The sequence below is a fragment of the Lathyrus oleraceus genome, chromosome 6 (assembly GCF_024323335.1).
Source record: "Lathyrus oleraceus cultivar Zhongwan6 chromosome 6, CAAS_Psat_ZW6_1.0, whole genome shotgun sequence".
NCBI classification, from domain to species: Eukaryota; Viridiplantae; Streptophyta; class Magnoliopsida; order Fabales; family Fabaceae; genus Lathyrus; species Lathyrus oleraceus.
In genome coordinates this window covers 15,451,476-15,468,635 of record NC_066584.1, presented here as the reverse complement: position 1 = coordinate 15,468,635, position 17,160 = coordinate 15,451,476, and the positions used below count along the sequence as shown (strand labels likewise).

General features: G+C 36.8%; 4 protein-coding genes, 1 long non-coding RNA gene and 2 pseudogenes across 5 annotated transcripts; 1 reads left to right on the top strand and 6 right to left on the bottom strand.

Moving 5' to 3' along the window:
- Window positions 1-254: 254 nt before the first annotated feature.
- On the bottom strand, window positions 255-818 carry LOC127093708 (heat shock 70 kDa protein 3; the record flags this gene model as incomplete). Its single annotated transcript, XM_051032624.1, has 1 exon — window positions 255-818. A coding segment is annotated over one exon (564 nt), but the record flags the coding sequence as incomplete, so codon positions are not given.
- A 2-nt stretch (window positions 819-820) lies between these two features.
- LOC127093706 (DNA topoisomerase 2-like) lies at window positions 821-1,860 on the bottom strand (annotated as a pseudogene).
- A 162-nt stretch (window positions 1,861-2,022) lies between these two features.
- LOC127097296 (40S ribosomal protein S11) lies at window positions 2,023-3,670 on the bottom strand. Its single transcript, XM_051035798.1, has 6 exons — window positions 3,659-3,670; window positions 3,533-3,573; window positions 3,337-3,437; window positions 2,585-2,729; window positions 2,402-2,491; window positions 2,023-2,274 (listed from the first exon to the last, which is right to left on the bottom strand). The coding sequence occupies exons 1-6, from the start codon at window positions 3,668-3,670 to the stop codon at window positions 2,184-2,186; spliced, it is 480 nt and encodes a 159-aa protein (XP_050891755.1). The 3' UTR covers window positions 2,023-2,183.
- Window positions 3,671-6,522: 2,852 nt separating this feature from the next.
- LOC127097307 (uncharacterized) lies at window positions 6,523-7,327 on the top strand. Its single transcript, XR_007792981.1, has 2 exons — window positions 6,523-6,906; window positions 7,106-7,327. It is a non-coding gene; the product is annotated as an uncharacterized LOC127097307 (long non-coding RNA).
- A 5,713-nt stretch (window positions 7,328-13,040) lies between these two features.
- LOC127093704 (heat shock 70 kDa protein 3) lies at window positions 13,041-13,604 on the bottom strand (the record flags this gene model as incomplete). Its single annotated transcript, XM_051032622.1, has 1 exon — window positions 13,041-13,604. A coding segment is annotated over one exon (564 nt), but the record flags the coding sequence as incomplete, so codon positions are not given.
- A 2-nt stretch (window positions 13,605-13,606) lies between these two features.
- LOC127093703 (DNA topoisomerase 2-like) lies at window positions 13,607-14,683 on the bottom strand (annotated as a pseudogene).
- Window positions 14,684-15,062: 379 nt separating this feature from the next.
- LOC127097299 (40S ribosomal protein S11) lies at window positions 15,063-16,346 on the bottom strand. The gene is made up of 5 exons (XM_051035802.1): window positions 16,335-16,346; window positions 16,209-16,249; window positions 16,013-16,113; window positions 15,259-15,403; window positions 15,063-15,165 (listed from the first exon to the last, which is right to left on the bottom strand). Exons 1-5 carry the CDS (start codon window positions 16,344-16,346, stop codon window positions 15,063-15,065), a joined length of 402 nt encoding a protein of 133 aa, XP_050891759.1.
- Between the last annotated feature and the right edge of the window lie 814 nt (window positions 16,347-17,160).

Genomic DNA, 17,160 nt, shown 5'->3' with positions numbered 1-17,160 from the left:
ATGAGAAAAAGGATTTGGCGATTTCAGAAAATAAATCGGTGGAATTCTCAATCATTCAATTTTTATTGTTCACTCTCAAAATGAATTTGAAATCAAATGAATAAATAAGTGATCAAATAATTAAAAACAAATTATAAATATAAAAAGAATATGCACGTATATGAGATGCACAAGCAATTAAAGGATGTTAAAATGAAATTAGGGCCCAAAGCCAATTCCACAATTAAATCCCTAGCTCTAATAATAAAACAAAATTAAAATGAATAATAATAATGAGAGTTGATAGGGGAGTAGAAATCAATTCCCTCAAATAGAGAGTCAATTTCAATGGTAGTCTGGGCAGTAGATGAAAGAGTTATTTTCGCCCTCTCACATGCAGTCCTCAATCGCCTGAGTGCCCTAGGGTTACCGCTGATGTCCTTCTTGTTCTTTCTCTTGAACTCTTGAACAAAATGGTTCACCATTTTATTATCAAAATCCTCACCTCCAAGATGGGTGTCTCCGGCAGTGGCTTTCACCTCAAAGATACCCTCTTCAATAGTAAGCAAAGAGACATCAAAAGTACCACCACCAAGGTCAAAAATCAAGACATTCTTTTCACCAACACTTGTTGATTTCTTGTCTAGCCCATATGTGATGGCAGCAGCAGTGGACTCATTGATGATTCGCATGACATTAAGACCAGCAATAACACCAACATCCTTGGTAGCTTGACGCTGAGAATCAACAAAGTAAGCAGGGACAGTAACAACGACATTCTTAATTGCAGAGCCAAGGTAAGCTTCAGCAATCTCACGAATCTTCATCAGAACCATTGAAGACCATCAGCAGTCTCAATGATAAACTCAGTGAAAAAATATTCGTGAGCTCAGCACCATCACCATTCCGTCCACCGGTAGTTTTCTTCACATTATCATCATGGTTACTACTAGTAAGAAGGTGACCGAAGATCAACTCAGGAACATAAATCTTCTCCTCCTGATGAATCTCAATCGGAACACCGTCGTCGTTGTTGTAAACAGAAACCGCGTTCGCTTCCGGATCTATCGTAACCTTCAACGAATCCATAGACGGATCTCTCTGTTATTATCGGTCGCGTTAACGAGGATCTCGTCGAAGATCTTCAAGAGTCCGGGAACATACGAACAGCACGGTGAACCATTTCATCGTTTTCGTAAACCCAGAGATCTGAGTGTGTTTTTCCAATTGAACCGACGTAGGTATCCGGACGGAGGAGAATGTGTTCGAGCTGTGTTTTCTTTTGGTACATTTATTCGATTGTTTTTCGAAGGAATGCACTACAACAAACAAGACCTTAGACATCGCTTTTTTTAGCCTTAGACAGCGCTTTAAAGCGCTGTCTAAACCTCCACTGCTAAAGGTTTAGACAACGCTTTTTTAAATCTTAAAAGCGCTGTCTAAGCCCCCCCCCCCCCCTTAGACAGCGCTTTGGCCAAAAGCGCTTTATAAGACCCTCTTATTTTAAATTTTTTAGGTATACCTTAGACAGCGCTTTTGAAAAGCGTTGTCTAAGCCCCACCCCCTTAGACAGCGCTTTGGCCAAAAGCGCTTTCTAAGTCCCTCCTATTTTAATTTTTTTAGGTATACCTTAGACAGCACTTTTGCCTAAAGCGCTTTCTAATCCCCCCCTTAGACAGCGCTTTTTACAAAAGCGTTGTCTTAGGTATACGAAAATTTTTGAAGCTTTTGTTTTAAACCACATTTTTTCCAGGTTTAGGGTTTAAATTAAAAAATATTTTTAATTTAAAACACATCCCACAAACTCAATTCAACCCATAACTGAACGGATCGGACAGTTTTGACAACAAAATTGAAAATCCGTCGAAGAACCCAACCCATTGAAATTTGATAAGGTTGGGTAATGGGTTCTGTAAACTGAGGTTCTATGTTGGATCACATAGACTTGTTTAAAATACTAAACAGTAATTTAGGGGGAATTTTCTGTCCAAAATTCAAAATATTTGAAACTAGTATTCAATAACCAAAATAAGATCATGCCCAGTAAAATAAACATAATTAAAATATCTTTTATCAAATCACAGTACAGAACTTCAAAAGCAAACAAAAATTACCAAAACTGATAAGAACTTCACCATACAGAAATCGGGAATTACTTTCAACATAGATGATAAAATCTCTATACTAAGAGTGCCAACCAAATCTCATATGCCAGAAAATGCCTTCTTTGCACCACTGGATGATCCAGCTGGGATGACTTTCAATACATTGAACCTCACTGTCTTGGAGAGTGGCCTATAGAAGTGGCACAAGTAAAGGCTTAGTCACACACATACATATACCAATATCTATATGATAATATACTAAAATAAAAGTATCTATGGGTTCATGCAGAAATGATAGAATTCTGCTAGAGTTTCACCTGCATTGACCAATAATGACATGATCACCTTCCTTAACACGGAAGGCAGGTGACACATGAGCTGGAATGTTGGAATGCCTCTTCTCATACCTAAGTAGAGCACGTAAGGAAAAAGCTTTTACAAATTATGTTTATCCAAGCATGCAAATTAAAAATGAAGAGCGTGCCATTAAAGGAGAATACCTCTGATATTTCTTAATGAAGTGAAGATAATTCCTCCTGACAATAATAGTCCGATTCATTTTGGCACTGTGACAGGTTCTGGCTATGATACGACCACGGATGGAAACATTGCCAGTGAATGGACACTTCTTGTCAATAAAGGTTCCTGTATTTGAAATTCAAAGGTCATTTCTGTATTAGAAGCAGAAATAAAATAACCATAACCATATAATCATACAGAGATATATTAAGAATAGTCTGCCTCTATATATTGAGACCATTATTCTGTTTGCAATTAACACTTTCATGAAGCAAGATACAAGCATTTACATTTGCCCCACATATATACCAATTCTTTCAAAATAGATACCAAAACCATTCATTAAAAAGCAACACCTAATAACTTGAACAAGTATTGAGGATTTCTAAGCACATCATAGAGACCCGAGACCTCAATACTTCCAATAGGAATACAATACAAAACACACAACAAAAACAGAGTTGGCAACCTCACAAGTATGAAATCATAGAAAAATATAGAGATGTAATTAAGCATCCACTACACAAATCCAAAATGCTCTAGTAGTATTCTATTGCATTATTTCTATCTTTCTCTAATTTTGATTTGCATCAATTCGCTATCAAAGTGTGTTCATCACTCATCTCCTTCAAAAGGCTACATTTATACATTCAAAACCAAACATCAACACACTCTCGAAGACACTCCATATATATACAAACACTGAGATATATAAATACAGAGAGAAAGGAACCTTCGATGGCTTCTTTGGGGGTCTTGAATCCAAGACCAACAGATTTCCAGAAGCGATTTCCACCTTTACCGGGCCTCTTCCCCTTACCAGATTTCTTCGAGCTACGAAATTGAGCAAAAACAACAAACAAATATGGATCAACAATCATCACAGTTAAAAATAAAACACACATTGAGATATGAAGTGCTGAATATACCATAAAAACACTTTGGGTTGTTTGAGATAAGCCTTCTCAGTCTGTAACAGATTAAAAAATACACATCAATGGAAAATCGAAACATAGCAGAATGAAAAAACGAAAAACGAAGCAACAAGAAGTTACTTGTTCAGCCATGGTGGAATTGCGGAGGAGGGATTTGGTGAAGCCGCACGCACTGGAAACCTTCTCGCTCAGATTTTTGGTAGAGGATGAGAAACCCTAACCTGATTGTTATATGTCTATCCGGTCAAACCTTAAACCTAAACCTGATTGTTCTAATTTTTTTTAATTGAAAGACTTTAAACAGCGCTTTCTCAAAAGCGCTAACTAAGGTCTATATTTAAAAGCGCTTTCATTATTTTTTTAGAAAATTTTCTGTGTTTTATTTTTATTTTAACCTTAGACAGCGCTTTCTTTTAAAAGCGTTGTCTAAGATGCGCTGTTAAAAAACCTTTTTGGCATAGTGATGTTAGCGGCGTTGCTGGTTTGGAGAGGGCGTTTTTCGTGGTGGTTGGTGGTGGTTGTGTTTGGAGTGGTGAAGACGGATGATTTTGACGGTAAATGATGGGTTTGCGGCGGCTTGGGGGGTTTGCTCGCAGGATTGTTGGTGTCGTTAGGTGGAGGTGAGGACGAACGACGATAAAAACGCGAACGGTGGAGAAGAATGAAGGGTGGAGATTGGAGGTTGAGGAAGCATTAAGTTTGTGGTTGCCAACGCAGTGCTTTTCCGGAGGATTGAGAGTGGAGGGAGCAGGTGGAGAGAGTTGGAGGGTGAGGAGGATGGTGATTTTGTGAGTGTGTGTTGTTGTATGAGTTCTGGCAGTGTCTGTTAATGTTTTTGTTGGACTACACGTGGGGGTATCCGGTTGTTGGTAGGTGGAGAGTGAAGAGAGAGGGCATTTGGGGTCTGTGCCGCTAGGCATCTGTTGGTTTTCTTCTTTCATTCACCAGCATCTTTAGTATTTATAGTGTCAAACTAGGGTTATTAATTTGAGACAAATACCAAAATGCCCCTCTTTTCAAAGTTTTAGAACAAAATGAGTTTTAAGAACTAATTAAAATTAAATTAAATCATTCTAACAAAAAAACTATATTAAACTGAAACAAAGACGTAGAAAATTCTAATTAATTGAATCAAATATTTTGACAAAGAGATAAAAATAAAATGTCTCAAAATGGATAAAGGTCGGGCGCAAAAGTGCTCGAAAAATTAAAATGAATGCACCAAAATGATCATTGCGAAATAAACTTATTGGAAAAATACAGCGTTTCTTTTAATTTTGAAATAAATTTTGACCGGTTAAACATGCTCGAGCTGATCAAAAGGTGACCGAAAAATTAGCTGAAAAATAAATCGAGCATACCATGTTAAACTACGTGAAACATAGATTAATAAAACTGATGTCTGCAAGCTTGATTTTGAAAAAATTTCGCCCGCCATTTTGACACACATTCGATAATTGGTTTAACCGCTTCGTCTGTAAATCTGAAAATTCATTTCGACTGACATTCTAGGCATTATGCGGTATGGAATGCATGGTATGCTATGCAGAGATGAAATAACTATGATGAATGTATTGAATCAGCGATACAGGGTCAAAATTGGGGTGTGACAGTGCCCTTATTTAAGTATCTTCAACACGAGAATATGAAGAAGTACACTCTTCATATGATCATAGTGGGAGATAGTTAAATACTAAGAAGACCCGAATTTTGATCCTGAAATGCAAATGATAGGATATGATATGAGATGAATGCCTGAATGAATGACTCTTTTTTTATTTGATTTGCTAGGGATATGATCAGACATAAGATAAACCCTAGCATGATGCTTTATGATGGATACAAAATGAAACAAAGATCTGTGGGGGATGCTGATGGTCCACAGGAGACAGACAAATGGTTGATGATGGTATCTTAGCATGCTTGGGTTCATCCAAATCCTTGCAAAAATCCCAACTCATCTCCCTCTCATTAAGAGCTCTCACACCTAAGCCGCTCGGGTTCATCATCTGAACCTGAGCTAGCTCTGAGCAAACCTCTTATCATCTTTTCCGGAGCATACTCAGAGAAAAAAGAAAATGAGTAGAAGGAGAATACGAAGAAAATCATCAAATATATATAGGAAGAGATAATTCAAACTCATACCTTTAAGGTTGGACCTCACCAGAGCTTCAAAGCTCTGACGAGGTATTCTTTTCCCTTATTTCTTGCATTTGTTTCACACATACTCATTGATCCATGAAGTTTGTATTTTTGTTTTCACCCTTGGCAATAACGATGTTGACGACGGTGAAAGAATCTCTGCTTCCAGGTAAAGGTTCTTAGTCTATCTCTCTCTTGCTTTAACTTCTGAATTCTTCTTCTTTCCCTTCTTGGCTAGAAAGCTTCTGAGTGGTTGATGTTGTTGATTGAACTCTCTCTATGAGTGTGGTGAGGTTGATTCAACCAGAGAAGGAGAGATTGAGTTCAGATTCTGAGAGGTTAATGGTGATAGTGAATGAATGATGAAGCTGAGGGTGATGAAGATGAGTGTGTTGAGAGTCAAAAAATGATTGAGGGATTTTTGTGTTGATGATTCATGGTTTAGATGAGAAAATGATTGATCTTTTTATTGTAGCTAGAGAATGAGGACTATATATGTTGTTATTGTTATTGGGATTAGAAAATTCCATTATGGAAGTTTGTGAATTCAGTTGGAATGTGTGAATGAAGGAAATGGTTAATTATTCTATATTATTGACTTTGAAAGTTAATTAGTGAGTGATAGGTGATGTGGCATTAGTTGGTTAGTTCAATTAGCATGGCTAGTTCAATTAGTTAGTAGGAATTGAAATGTGAATGTGTTTAATTTGTTTTTGTGATGAGTGATGATAAGTCATTTTTGATGATGATATGCTTGAGTGTTATGTCTGCTCAGTTAGATTGCATGACATATAAGTTGATTTGATTAACTGAATTGGATATAGATTTGCATATGAGAGAGGAGCGGCGGCGCCGCCCCCGAACATGAAAATTTTAACACAAACCCACCCTTGAATTGATCCCCAAGCTCGAATCCGAAACCAACTCCCTTTATATACCTACCGACTGCTCTAATCAAAAACTCAACCTTGATTTTGCCAAAACCTATACTAAACAACTACTCCTAAAACAAAATCCTGATCTAATGAACCAAACAAAATGCATCATACAAGAGGAGTTTCTATGGAAAGCCAAGGTCAAAGCTCGGGTTAAAGACACACAAAGTAAGACTAACCTTCGATGGATCTTAATCGCGCTCAAATGTGCGTCTTGATCGTGAAAAAAAGAAAAACAAAAGAAGAAAAGAAAAGTAGCGACCGAGAGTTTACCGAAGGACGGATCCGCAGGTATCACTTTCTCTTTATCCTTTGCTCGTCCTACTTGTTATCTTCCTCTTTTTTCTCTGTTGCTCTTCTATTTACCGTCGCTCCCTTTATGATTTGGACAAGGGTTTTAGCTCAAACTCGCCGAGATCCAAGGTGAAATCTTTACAAGCTTTTAGGAAACGTTGGAGCTTTACACAATGTTTTGGGTTATTTTTTGCAGGGTAACGACGCTAGTCCAGGGTCTTTTATGAAGTATTGCTTTGATGGGTGCTCTAGGTTTTTAGAAGGAAAATCTTGTTGTCCATCTGTTAACCTCTCTCTCTGTTTTTGAAGAACTCTCAATCTTAGAAAACAACTTCTCCCTTTTTCGATTTTCTCATCCCCAGATTATGTGGGATTTTGTTTGTTCCTGTTTTAGATCAACTTTGACATGCTTTTCGGATGTTTATGTTAATTTGCTGGGTAAAGCTTTAATCTGAGTGATTTATTTTGTTGTTTTGCAGTTTCTTAAGAGCTTTTGGAAAGTGCTTTTAAAATAAGCTGCTTTTGTTCTCTGCATATTACAACTTTGGAAGTGACTTGATGAAGGTGGCTTGTAAGAAATGCCAAACTTGGGGGCGCCAGCTTTTGGTCACCAACAACACCTTTTTTTATTTAATTAGAAAATGTAATTATTTAAGGTTTCCTTTTAAGACAAATGTGTATATTTGGATTTATTTGTAACTTATTGAATTACAAGTCTAATAGCAATTGTAACTTGTTGGATTTGGGAAAGAATTGAATTACTAAAGTGTATTTTCTATTATTTGGAATATTGTTTGGATTATTATTTATTTGTGCAATTGGTCTCTTTTTTTTAAATTTTAAATTTTGTCTTAACAATTTAATTGTATTAATAAAAAAGAAAATTATAAGCTATATCTCAAATTTAAAAATGGGTTGGGCCCAAAAATGTAATTTTAATGGATTTTCAACTCGATTAACTTTAGCACATTAATAAAACATGCCAAAAGGTCTAGCATAAAACATGCTACAAAAAAATGTTGCGATTTCAAACTTGATCCTAAAAACCAATCTAATACTCATATATGTGGTATCCTGATATAAACTAAACACAGTCATATTTAGAAAAGATGCAAGTTTAGTTTAAGGTTTTTTTTATGAACGGTTTAGAGATTTGGTCTTTGTTTGAAATGTGCAAATGGGTTTAATGACAAGTGATCATAAAAATAATCATGTCTCTTAATACTTACTGATAATCGAATGGACTTTTGGATCAGTGTCGTAAAAAGATTCAAACCATATTTTGCAACATTAATCATGGACATGTCTATGTAAATGGCCCTTTTGAAACAAAGCAATCTCATGGATAAACCAAAATGGCCGGACAAAATTGGGGTATGACAATAATGACCAATTAAATTGAGTTCAGAAAAATTGTATTAAAACCAAAATAACCCACAATTGAAATCCTAAAGAAACAACAGTTAGAGTACCGCCAAATGACGGTCCTCACATCCTAGTATTAATAAATTAGCTTGACATGCTTATGACAAACATGAAAACATAGTTTTGAAAGTTAGAAGTAAACATTTTGGAAAGGTAATTGAAAGCAATACGGTGCGAGAAATAAGACTTAGAAATAAAAGAAGTTGTGAGAGACGAGGAAAGTAAAGTGCGAGTAAATAAACAAAGCGATAATAAAATGCGTAATATGATAATAACTTGCTCCAAATAGAGGCTTGAATCTAGTACATAATAAATTGATGAAGATTTTTAAGAAATATAAATGGAGGCAAGATTAAACTGTGATACAATAAAGTGCTCCAAACTTCGTACAAACTTAATGCTCTCTGGTGCTATAACCCCTCGATGTGACAAGTTATAATTTTAACCGGTAATTCTAGTGCTTAAGATTGTGCTAAGCTTGGATGCCTCGGAAAATGAAGCTTATCGCCTATTTATAATGTTCCAAGGTCCAAAATATTAAGTGGGAAGCTTTTTCATTCATGGGAGAGAATGTATGAGTGCATGGAGTGAGTGGGAGACCAAGCAAGTCCATTTTCTAACTGCCTGACCTTCACAAAGGATGGCGAATGCCATGCCAAGGTGGCGAACACCACCTTTCCAACGTGTGGAAGAATGGGTAAATCTTTCCGTTGGTGAGTGGGACACGTCACTCTTTATATGGCATTCTCCATGGCAAATGTCATGTAGGTCATCTTGTGTGTAATTTCCCATTGTTTCTTTGTTTTGCATCCAAATTGCTTCGTTTCTTCACACATGGATCCTATATGGTCAAATACCTTAAATGCAGACAAAATACCCACATAACACTGGAAATGGAGGTAAAATGATAATAAAACATGTATAAAACGAGTCAAAATAACGGTGTAATTTGGTGTTATAAAATCCCCCAAAGAAAACCTTAACCCATTTTGATTACACAATCCTAAATTGGACCTTATCAATCTTTTTTGCCAACAAACAATAAGAAATGATTATGTCTAGTTGATGAATGCGTCAAAAGAGGTTGAAGATGATGAGAATTCTTTGTATCTTTCAGGATTCAATGCTTATAAATGACGCATGAATACATATTTATATGTATGTGTGAATGTAGAAAAGAAATGAGTAAAAATATATTTTTATCCAAAATGTAATTTTTAAAATTTGGTACAGAATGTATTAAATCTAAAATGGAATGAGTCAATACATCAGTTGAATGAGTTAATACGAAGCAAACAAAGACGATACATTGTAGGTATTAACTAGTTTGAGAGAAAAATGTTTCAGGATGAGTCAACTCTAAACACGGGAGAGTCGATCCATCCGCTCAATGTATCAACCCATTTTTCATTTGTATCGACTCATTTGAGGCAATGACAATCTTTGAAAAACATCTTTCAGATTGAGTCGACCCAAACAAGAATGAGTTGACCCAATCACAGGATGTATCGAATCATTACTCGATTGTATCGACTCATTAGAGGCAAACCCAAACTCATTTGAATTCCACGTAGTATGTATCAACCCATACTCAACATGTATCAACCCATGCATGTCTTTTTATGAAGAATGCATATTTTAGGCATGCAATGCCTTATGTAATCTAGTCTTACATGTTCTATGATGATGATGATGCATGTTTGAGATTGTGAGGTCCAAATACACAAGGATATAAGATACCTAGTTTTGATATCATTCAAAGTACATTAAGAGCATATTGCACTCACAATACTGTCAAACTAGAGACCTCACCCTAAGATGTCCCATCCACCTAGGATATTACCTTCTATTTTTATGTTTGTTGTAATTGGTTTAAGTAATTTAACCCTCCTTGTTAGAGTCCCAATAAGGTTCTGATGGATACCGCGTAGAGATTTTGAATCATATAAAGGTTTTGATGGATACCCCAAATGGCTTCAGAGTCCTATTAAGGTTTTAATGGACACCTAAAAGGTTTTAGAGTCCTACTAAGGTTCTGACAGATACTTTGGAGAGCTTTAGAGTCCCCTACGGTTCTGATGGACACTTTATAACGCTTTAAAGTCCTACCAAGATCCTGATGGATACCCTAAAGGGTCTCAGAGTCCCACAAGAGTTCTGATCGTCTTCTAAGTCTATCATTTAAGATTTTTACCTATGGCATAATGCATGGTTAATTAAAACAATCACACAGTCTCATTAAACACCTTACCCTTGCGAGGAAAAAGTGTGACCCTAAGGGTTATTGATTTATTGAGTAAAAATAAAAGTTACATAATGTTTGGCCTTAGAGGCTCCATTCAACTATAATAATATCTTAAATTAATAATATTCCAAGTCCTCAGAATTTCTTCTCTTTAAATACTTTATAGCTTGTATCAAGTATGCCCAATGTGATATTTTGTATCGTACTCGAAAACTCCCTCCCCAATTTGGGTATATATTACCATTCTTAGATAGTTATACTATCTGTTTCAGTATTAGGTCACACTCTTCCATTGTCGTAGGTTTCACCTTTGAATTGTACCTTATCGTCGTTCTTTACCTTAAGCAAATAATATGAGCAAACATTCCCTTAGAAACACAAACTAACCCTAGGATTATATGAGGATCCCATTGAATACAATATAAGTGAGGGGTTCCTAACACATTCCCCTTACTTAACTGACTCCCGAACCTTAGTGTCTTACCCTTAACTTGAGGTTTTATCATTTCTAAAACTACGACTATTAATCCTTTCGAGTTCAACACAATTAAATAAGGGCAACTGTCATACTCCAATTTTGTCCAACCATCTATCTATCTTTTAACTTATTATCGCACCTAGAAAAATGAGAGACACGACTTAGCGAAACGCAATCGCACGCTCGCAATGATGGACTGAACAGAGTCGCCACCGAACTTTATTTATTCCTAAAAAGGAAAGGGGAAATATCGATAAAACCAAAGATAAAATGACAATGATTATGGTCGTCGCAACCAAATCAAGGTTCGGGAGTCGATTACGCAAGGGGAAGGTATTAGCACCCCTCACGTCCGTTGTACTCAACGGGAACCATTAGGTTAGTTGTGCGCGTTAGTGTTAGTTTGAAATGTTAGACTTTAAGTTATCAGGTGGGAAAGAAAGAAAGGATGAGAGGAGAATGTTTTTTGGATTTTTTTGACGAAGGACTAAACCTAAGTTTTTTTATTAGTGGGCCTGACAAGATTTACAAATCTTGCTCCTACGTATCTCAATAGAGAAATCAAGGCTTACGTAGTTCTGGGTAGAAAATGTTTGTTTGTTGGTCGATTTTAGCGAAAGCTATATTATATTAATCGACGAAAACATTGTTTTACCCAAAACAGATGAGGAGCGGACGTATACCACACATCGAGTGGATTTACAAATCATCATTCGGAAAAACGTCACTTATCTCGACTCAACAATCATGGATGAAACATTGCTTTGCATCACCTTAAGACAATATATCTTTCGTTTATGAAAAGGTTTTTGATTAGTCGCACGGCGGCGAGAAAATAGTTTGATTGGTTGGGTGTATTTTTGAGTAATGGCGAGAACTTGGATGAGCGAGATATCCATCTCGAATCCTAGTCTCAGGAGTGCACGGTATACACCATGGTCCATTTCCATCTTTATTGACAAAAGTGTTTAATAAAGAATTAAGTGTTTTAAATTTGATTGAGAAAGGGTATGAAGAAACCGCATTGACAATTTTAAATGATGGCGAGAGCTAAGATAGACGAGGCATCCACCTCAAATCTTAATCTCAGGAGTGCACGGTATACACCATGTTCCATTTCCATCTTTATTAAAAGAGGTTAAGATCGGAATTAAGTATTTTGGAATTTGAAAGACGAGTACTTGTGACTTGCAAGCTCTTACAGCTTAGGTCTAATACTCGGGACTACGTCTGGACATTCCACCCAGGCAGTCTGTTTCTTTCCAATTTGTTAAGAAAATGGTTCGAATATTTACGAATGTTTTGGAGGGAAGACGAATATGCATGGCTTGCAAGCTCTTACAGCTTGAGCCTAATATTCGGGATTACGACTGGATATTCCATCCAGGTAATCTTTTTCTTCCAACTTCAATAAGAAGATGGTTTGAGATATTTACAGGTGTTTTGGAGAGAAGACGAATATTTATGGCTTACAAGCTCTTACAGCTTGAGCCTAATATTCAGGATTATGACTGGATATTCCATCCAGGATAATCTTTTTCTTCAAATTTTAAAGAGAAAAAGGATTTGGCGATTTCAGAAAATAAATCGGTGGAGTTCTCAATCATTCAATTTTTATTGTTCACTCTCAAAATGAATTTGAAATCAAATGAATAAATAAGTGATCAAATAATTAAAAACAAATTATAAATATAAAAAGAATATGCACGTATATGAGATGCATATTTTAATGAGAAAAAGGATTTGGCGATTTCAGAAAATAAATCGGTGGAATTCTCAATCATTCAATTTTTATTGTTCACTCTCAAAATGAATTTGAAATCAAATGAATAAATAAGTGATCAAATAATTAAAAACAAATTATAAATATAAAAAGAATATGCACGTATATGAGATGCACAAGCAATTAAAGGATGTTAAAATGAAATTAGGGCCCAAAGCCAATTCCACAATTAAATCCCTAGCTCTAATAATAAAACAAAATTAAAATGAATAATAATAATGAGAGTTGATAGGGGAGTAGAAATCAATTCCCTCAAATAGAGAGTCAATTTCAATGGTAGTCTGGGCAGTAGATGAAAGAGTTCTTTTCGCCCTCTCACATGCAGTCCTCAATCGCCTGAGTGCCCTAGGGTTACCGCTGATGTCCTTCTTGTTCTTTCTCTTGAACTCTTGAACAAAATGGTTCACCATTTTATTATCAAAATCCTCACCTCCAAGATGGGTGTCTCCGGCAGTGGCTTTCACCTCAAAGATACCCTCTTCAATAGTAAGCAAAGAGACATCAAAAGTACCACCACCAAGGTCAAAAATCAAGACATTCTTTTCACCAACACTTGTTGATTTCTTGTCTAGCCCATATGTGATGGCAGCAGCAGTGGACTCATTGATGATTCGCATGACATTAAGACCAGCAATAACACCAACATCCTTGGTAGCTTGACGCTGAGAATCAACAAAGTAAGCAGGGACAGTAACAACGACATTCTTAATTGCAGAGCCAAGGTAAGCTTCAGCAATCTCACGAATCTTCATCAGAACCATTGAAGACCATCAGCAGTCTCAATGATAAACTCAGTGAAAAAAATATTCGTGAGCTCAGCACCATCACCATTCCGTCCACCGGTAGTTTTCTTCACATTATCATCATGGTTACTACTAGTAAGAAGGTGACCGAAGATCAACTCAGGAACATAAATCTTCTCCTCCTGATGAATCTCAATCGGAACACCGTCGCCGTTGTGGTAAACAGAAACCGCGTTCGCTTCCGGATCTATCGTAACCTTCAACGAATCCATAGACGGATCTCTCTGTTATTATCGGTCGCGTTAACGAGGATCTCGTCGAAGATCTTCAAGAGTCTGGGAACATACGAACAGCACGGTGAACCATTTCATCGTTTTCGTAAACCCAGAGATCTGAGTGTGTTTTTCCAATTGAACCGACGTAGGTATCCGGACGGAGGAGAATGTGTTCGAGCTGTGTTTTCTTTTGGTACATTTATTCGATTGTTTTTCGAAGGAATGCACTACAACAAACAAGACCTTAGACATCGCTTTTTTTAGCCTTAGACAGCGCTTTAAAGCGCTGTCTAAACCTCCGCTGCTAAAGGTTTAGACAGCGCTTTTTTAAATCTTAAAAGCGCTGTCTAAGCCCCCCCCCCTTAGACAGCGCTTTGGCCAAAAGCGCTTTATAAGACCCTCTTATTTTAAATTTTTTAGGTATACCTTAGACAGCGCTTTTGAAAAGCGCTGTCTAAGCCCCACCCCCTTAGACAGCGCTTTGGCCAAAAGCGCTTTCTAAGACCCTCCTATTTTAATTTTTTTAGGTATACCTTAGACAGCGCTTTTCAAAAAGCGCTGTCTAAGCCCCCCCTTAGACAGCGCTTTTGCCTAAAGCGCTTTCTAATCCCCCCCTTAGACAGCGCTTTTTACAAAAGCGTTGTCTTAGGTATACGAAAATTTTTGAAGCTTTTGTTTTAAACCACATTTTTTCCAGGTTTAGGGTTTAAATTAAAAAATATTTTTAATTTAAAACACATCCCACAAACTCAATTCAACCCATAACTGAACGGATCGGACAGTTTTGACAACAAAATTGAAAATCCGTCGAAGAACCCAACCCATTGAAATTTGATAAGGTTGGGTAATGGGTTCTGTAAACTGAGGTTCTATGTTGGATCACATAGACTTGTTTAAAATACTAAACAGTAATTTAGGGGGAATTTCCTGTCCAAAATTCAAAATATTTGAAACTAGTATTCAATAACCAAAATAAGATCATGCCCAGTAAAATAAACATAATTAAAATATCTTTTATCAAATCACAGTACAGAACTTCAAAAGCAAACAAAAATTACCAAAACTGATAAGAACTTCACCATACAGAAATCGGGAATTACTTTCAACATAGATGATAAAATCTCTATACTAAGAGTGCCAACCAAATCTCATATGCCAGAAAATGCCTTCTTTGCACCACTGGATGATCCAGCTGGGATGACTTTCAATACATCCACCTGCATTGACCAATAATGACATGATCACCTTCCTTAACACGGAAGGCAGGTGACACATGAGCTGGAATGTTGGAATGCCTCTTCTCATACCTAAGTAGAGCACGTAAGGAAAAAGGTTTTACAAATTATGTTTATCCAAGCATGCAAATTAAAAATGAAGAACGTGCCATTAAAGGAGAATACCTCTGATATTTCTTAATGAAGTGAAGATAATTCCTCCTGACAATAATAGTCCGATTCATTTTGGCACTGTGACAGGTTCCGGCTATGATACGACCACGGATGGAAACATTGCCAGTGAATGGACACTTCTTGTCAATAAAGGTTCCTATATTTGAAATTCAAAGGTCATTTTTGTATTAGAAGCAGAAATAAAATAACCATAACCATATAATCATACAGAGATATATTAAGAATAGTCTGCCTCTATATATTGAGACCATTATTCTGTTTGCAATTAACACTTTCATGAAGCAAGATACAAGCATTTACATTTGCCCCACATATATACCAATTCTTTCAAAATAGATACCAAAACCATTCATTAAAAAGCAACACCTAATAACTTGAACAAGTATTGAGGATTTCTAAGCACATCATAGAGACCCGAGACCTCAATACTTCCAATAGGAATACAATACAAAACACACAACAAAAACAGAGTTGGCAACCTCACAAGTATGAAATCATAGAAAAATATAGAGATGTAATTAAGCATCCACTACACAAATCCAAAATGCTCTAGTAGTATTCTATTGCATTATTTCTATCTTTCTCTAATTTTGATTTGCATCAATTCGCTATCAAAGTGTGTTCATCACTCATCTCCTTCAAAAGGCTACATTTATACATTCAAAACCAAACATCAACACAATCTCTCGAAGACACTCCATATATATACAAACACTGAGATATATAAATACAAAGAGAAAGGAACCTTCGATGGCTTCTTTGGGGGTCTTGAATCCAAGACCAACAGATTTCCAGAAGCGATTTCCACCTTTACCGGGCCTCTTCCCCTTACCAGATTTCTTCGAGCTACGAAATTGAGCAAAAACAACAAACAAATATGGATCAATAATCATCACAGTTAAAAATAAAACACACATTGAGATATGAAGTGCTGAATATACCATAAAAACACTTTGGGTTGTTTGAGATAAGCCTTCTCAGTCTGTAACAGATTAAAAAATACACATCAATGGAAAATCGAAACATAGCAGAATGAAAAAACGAAAAACGAAGCAACAAGAAGTTACTTGTTCAGCCATGGTGGAATTGCGGAGGAGGGATTTGGTGAAGCCGCACGCACTGGAAACCTTCTCGCTCAGATTTTTGGTAGAGGATGAGAAACCCTAACCTGATTGTTATATGTCTATCCGGTCAAACCTTAAACCTAAACCTGATTGTTCTAAATTTTTTTTAATTGAAAGACTTTAAACAGCGCTTTCTCAAAAGCGCTGACTAAGGTCTATATTTAAAAGCGCTTTCTAAAAGCGCTGTCTTAGGGGGGGTCTTAGACAGCGCTTTCTAAAAGCGCTGTCTAAGACCCCCCCTTCCCCCCCCTTAGACAGCGCTTTCATTATTTTTTTAGAACATTTTCTGCGTTTTATTTTTATTTTAACCTTAGACAGCGCTTTCTTTTAAAAGCGTTGTCTAAGATGCGCTGTTAAAAAACCTTTTTGGCGTAGTGATGTTAGCGGCGTTGCTGGTTTGGAGAGGGCGTTTTTCGTGGTGGTTGGTGGTGGTTGTATTTGGAGTGGTGAAGACGGATGATTTTGACGGTAAATGATGGGTTTGCGGCGGCTTGAGGGTTTGCTCGCAGGATTGTTGGTGTCGTTAGGTGGAGGTGAGGACGAACGACGATAAAAACGCGAACGGTGGAGAAGAATGAAGGGTGGAGATTGGAGGTTGAGGAAGCATTAGGTTTGTGGTTGCCAGCGCGGTGCTTTTCCGGAGGATTGAGAGTGGAGGGAGCAGGTGGAGAGAGATGGAGGGTGAGGAGGATGGTGATTTTGTGAGTGTGTGTTGTTGTATGAGTTTTGGCAGTGTCTGTTAATGTTTTTGTTGGACTACACGTGGGGG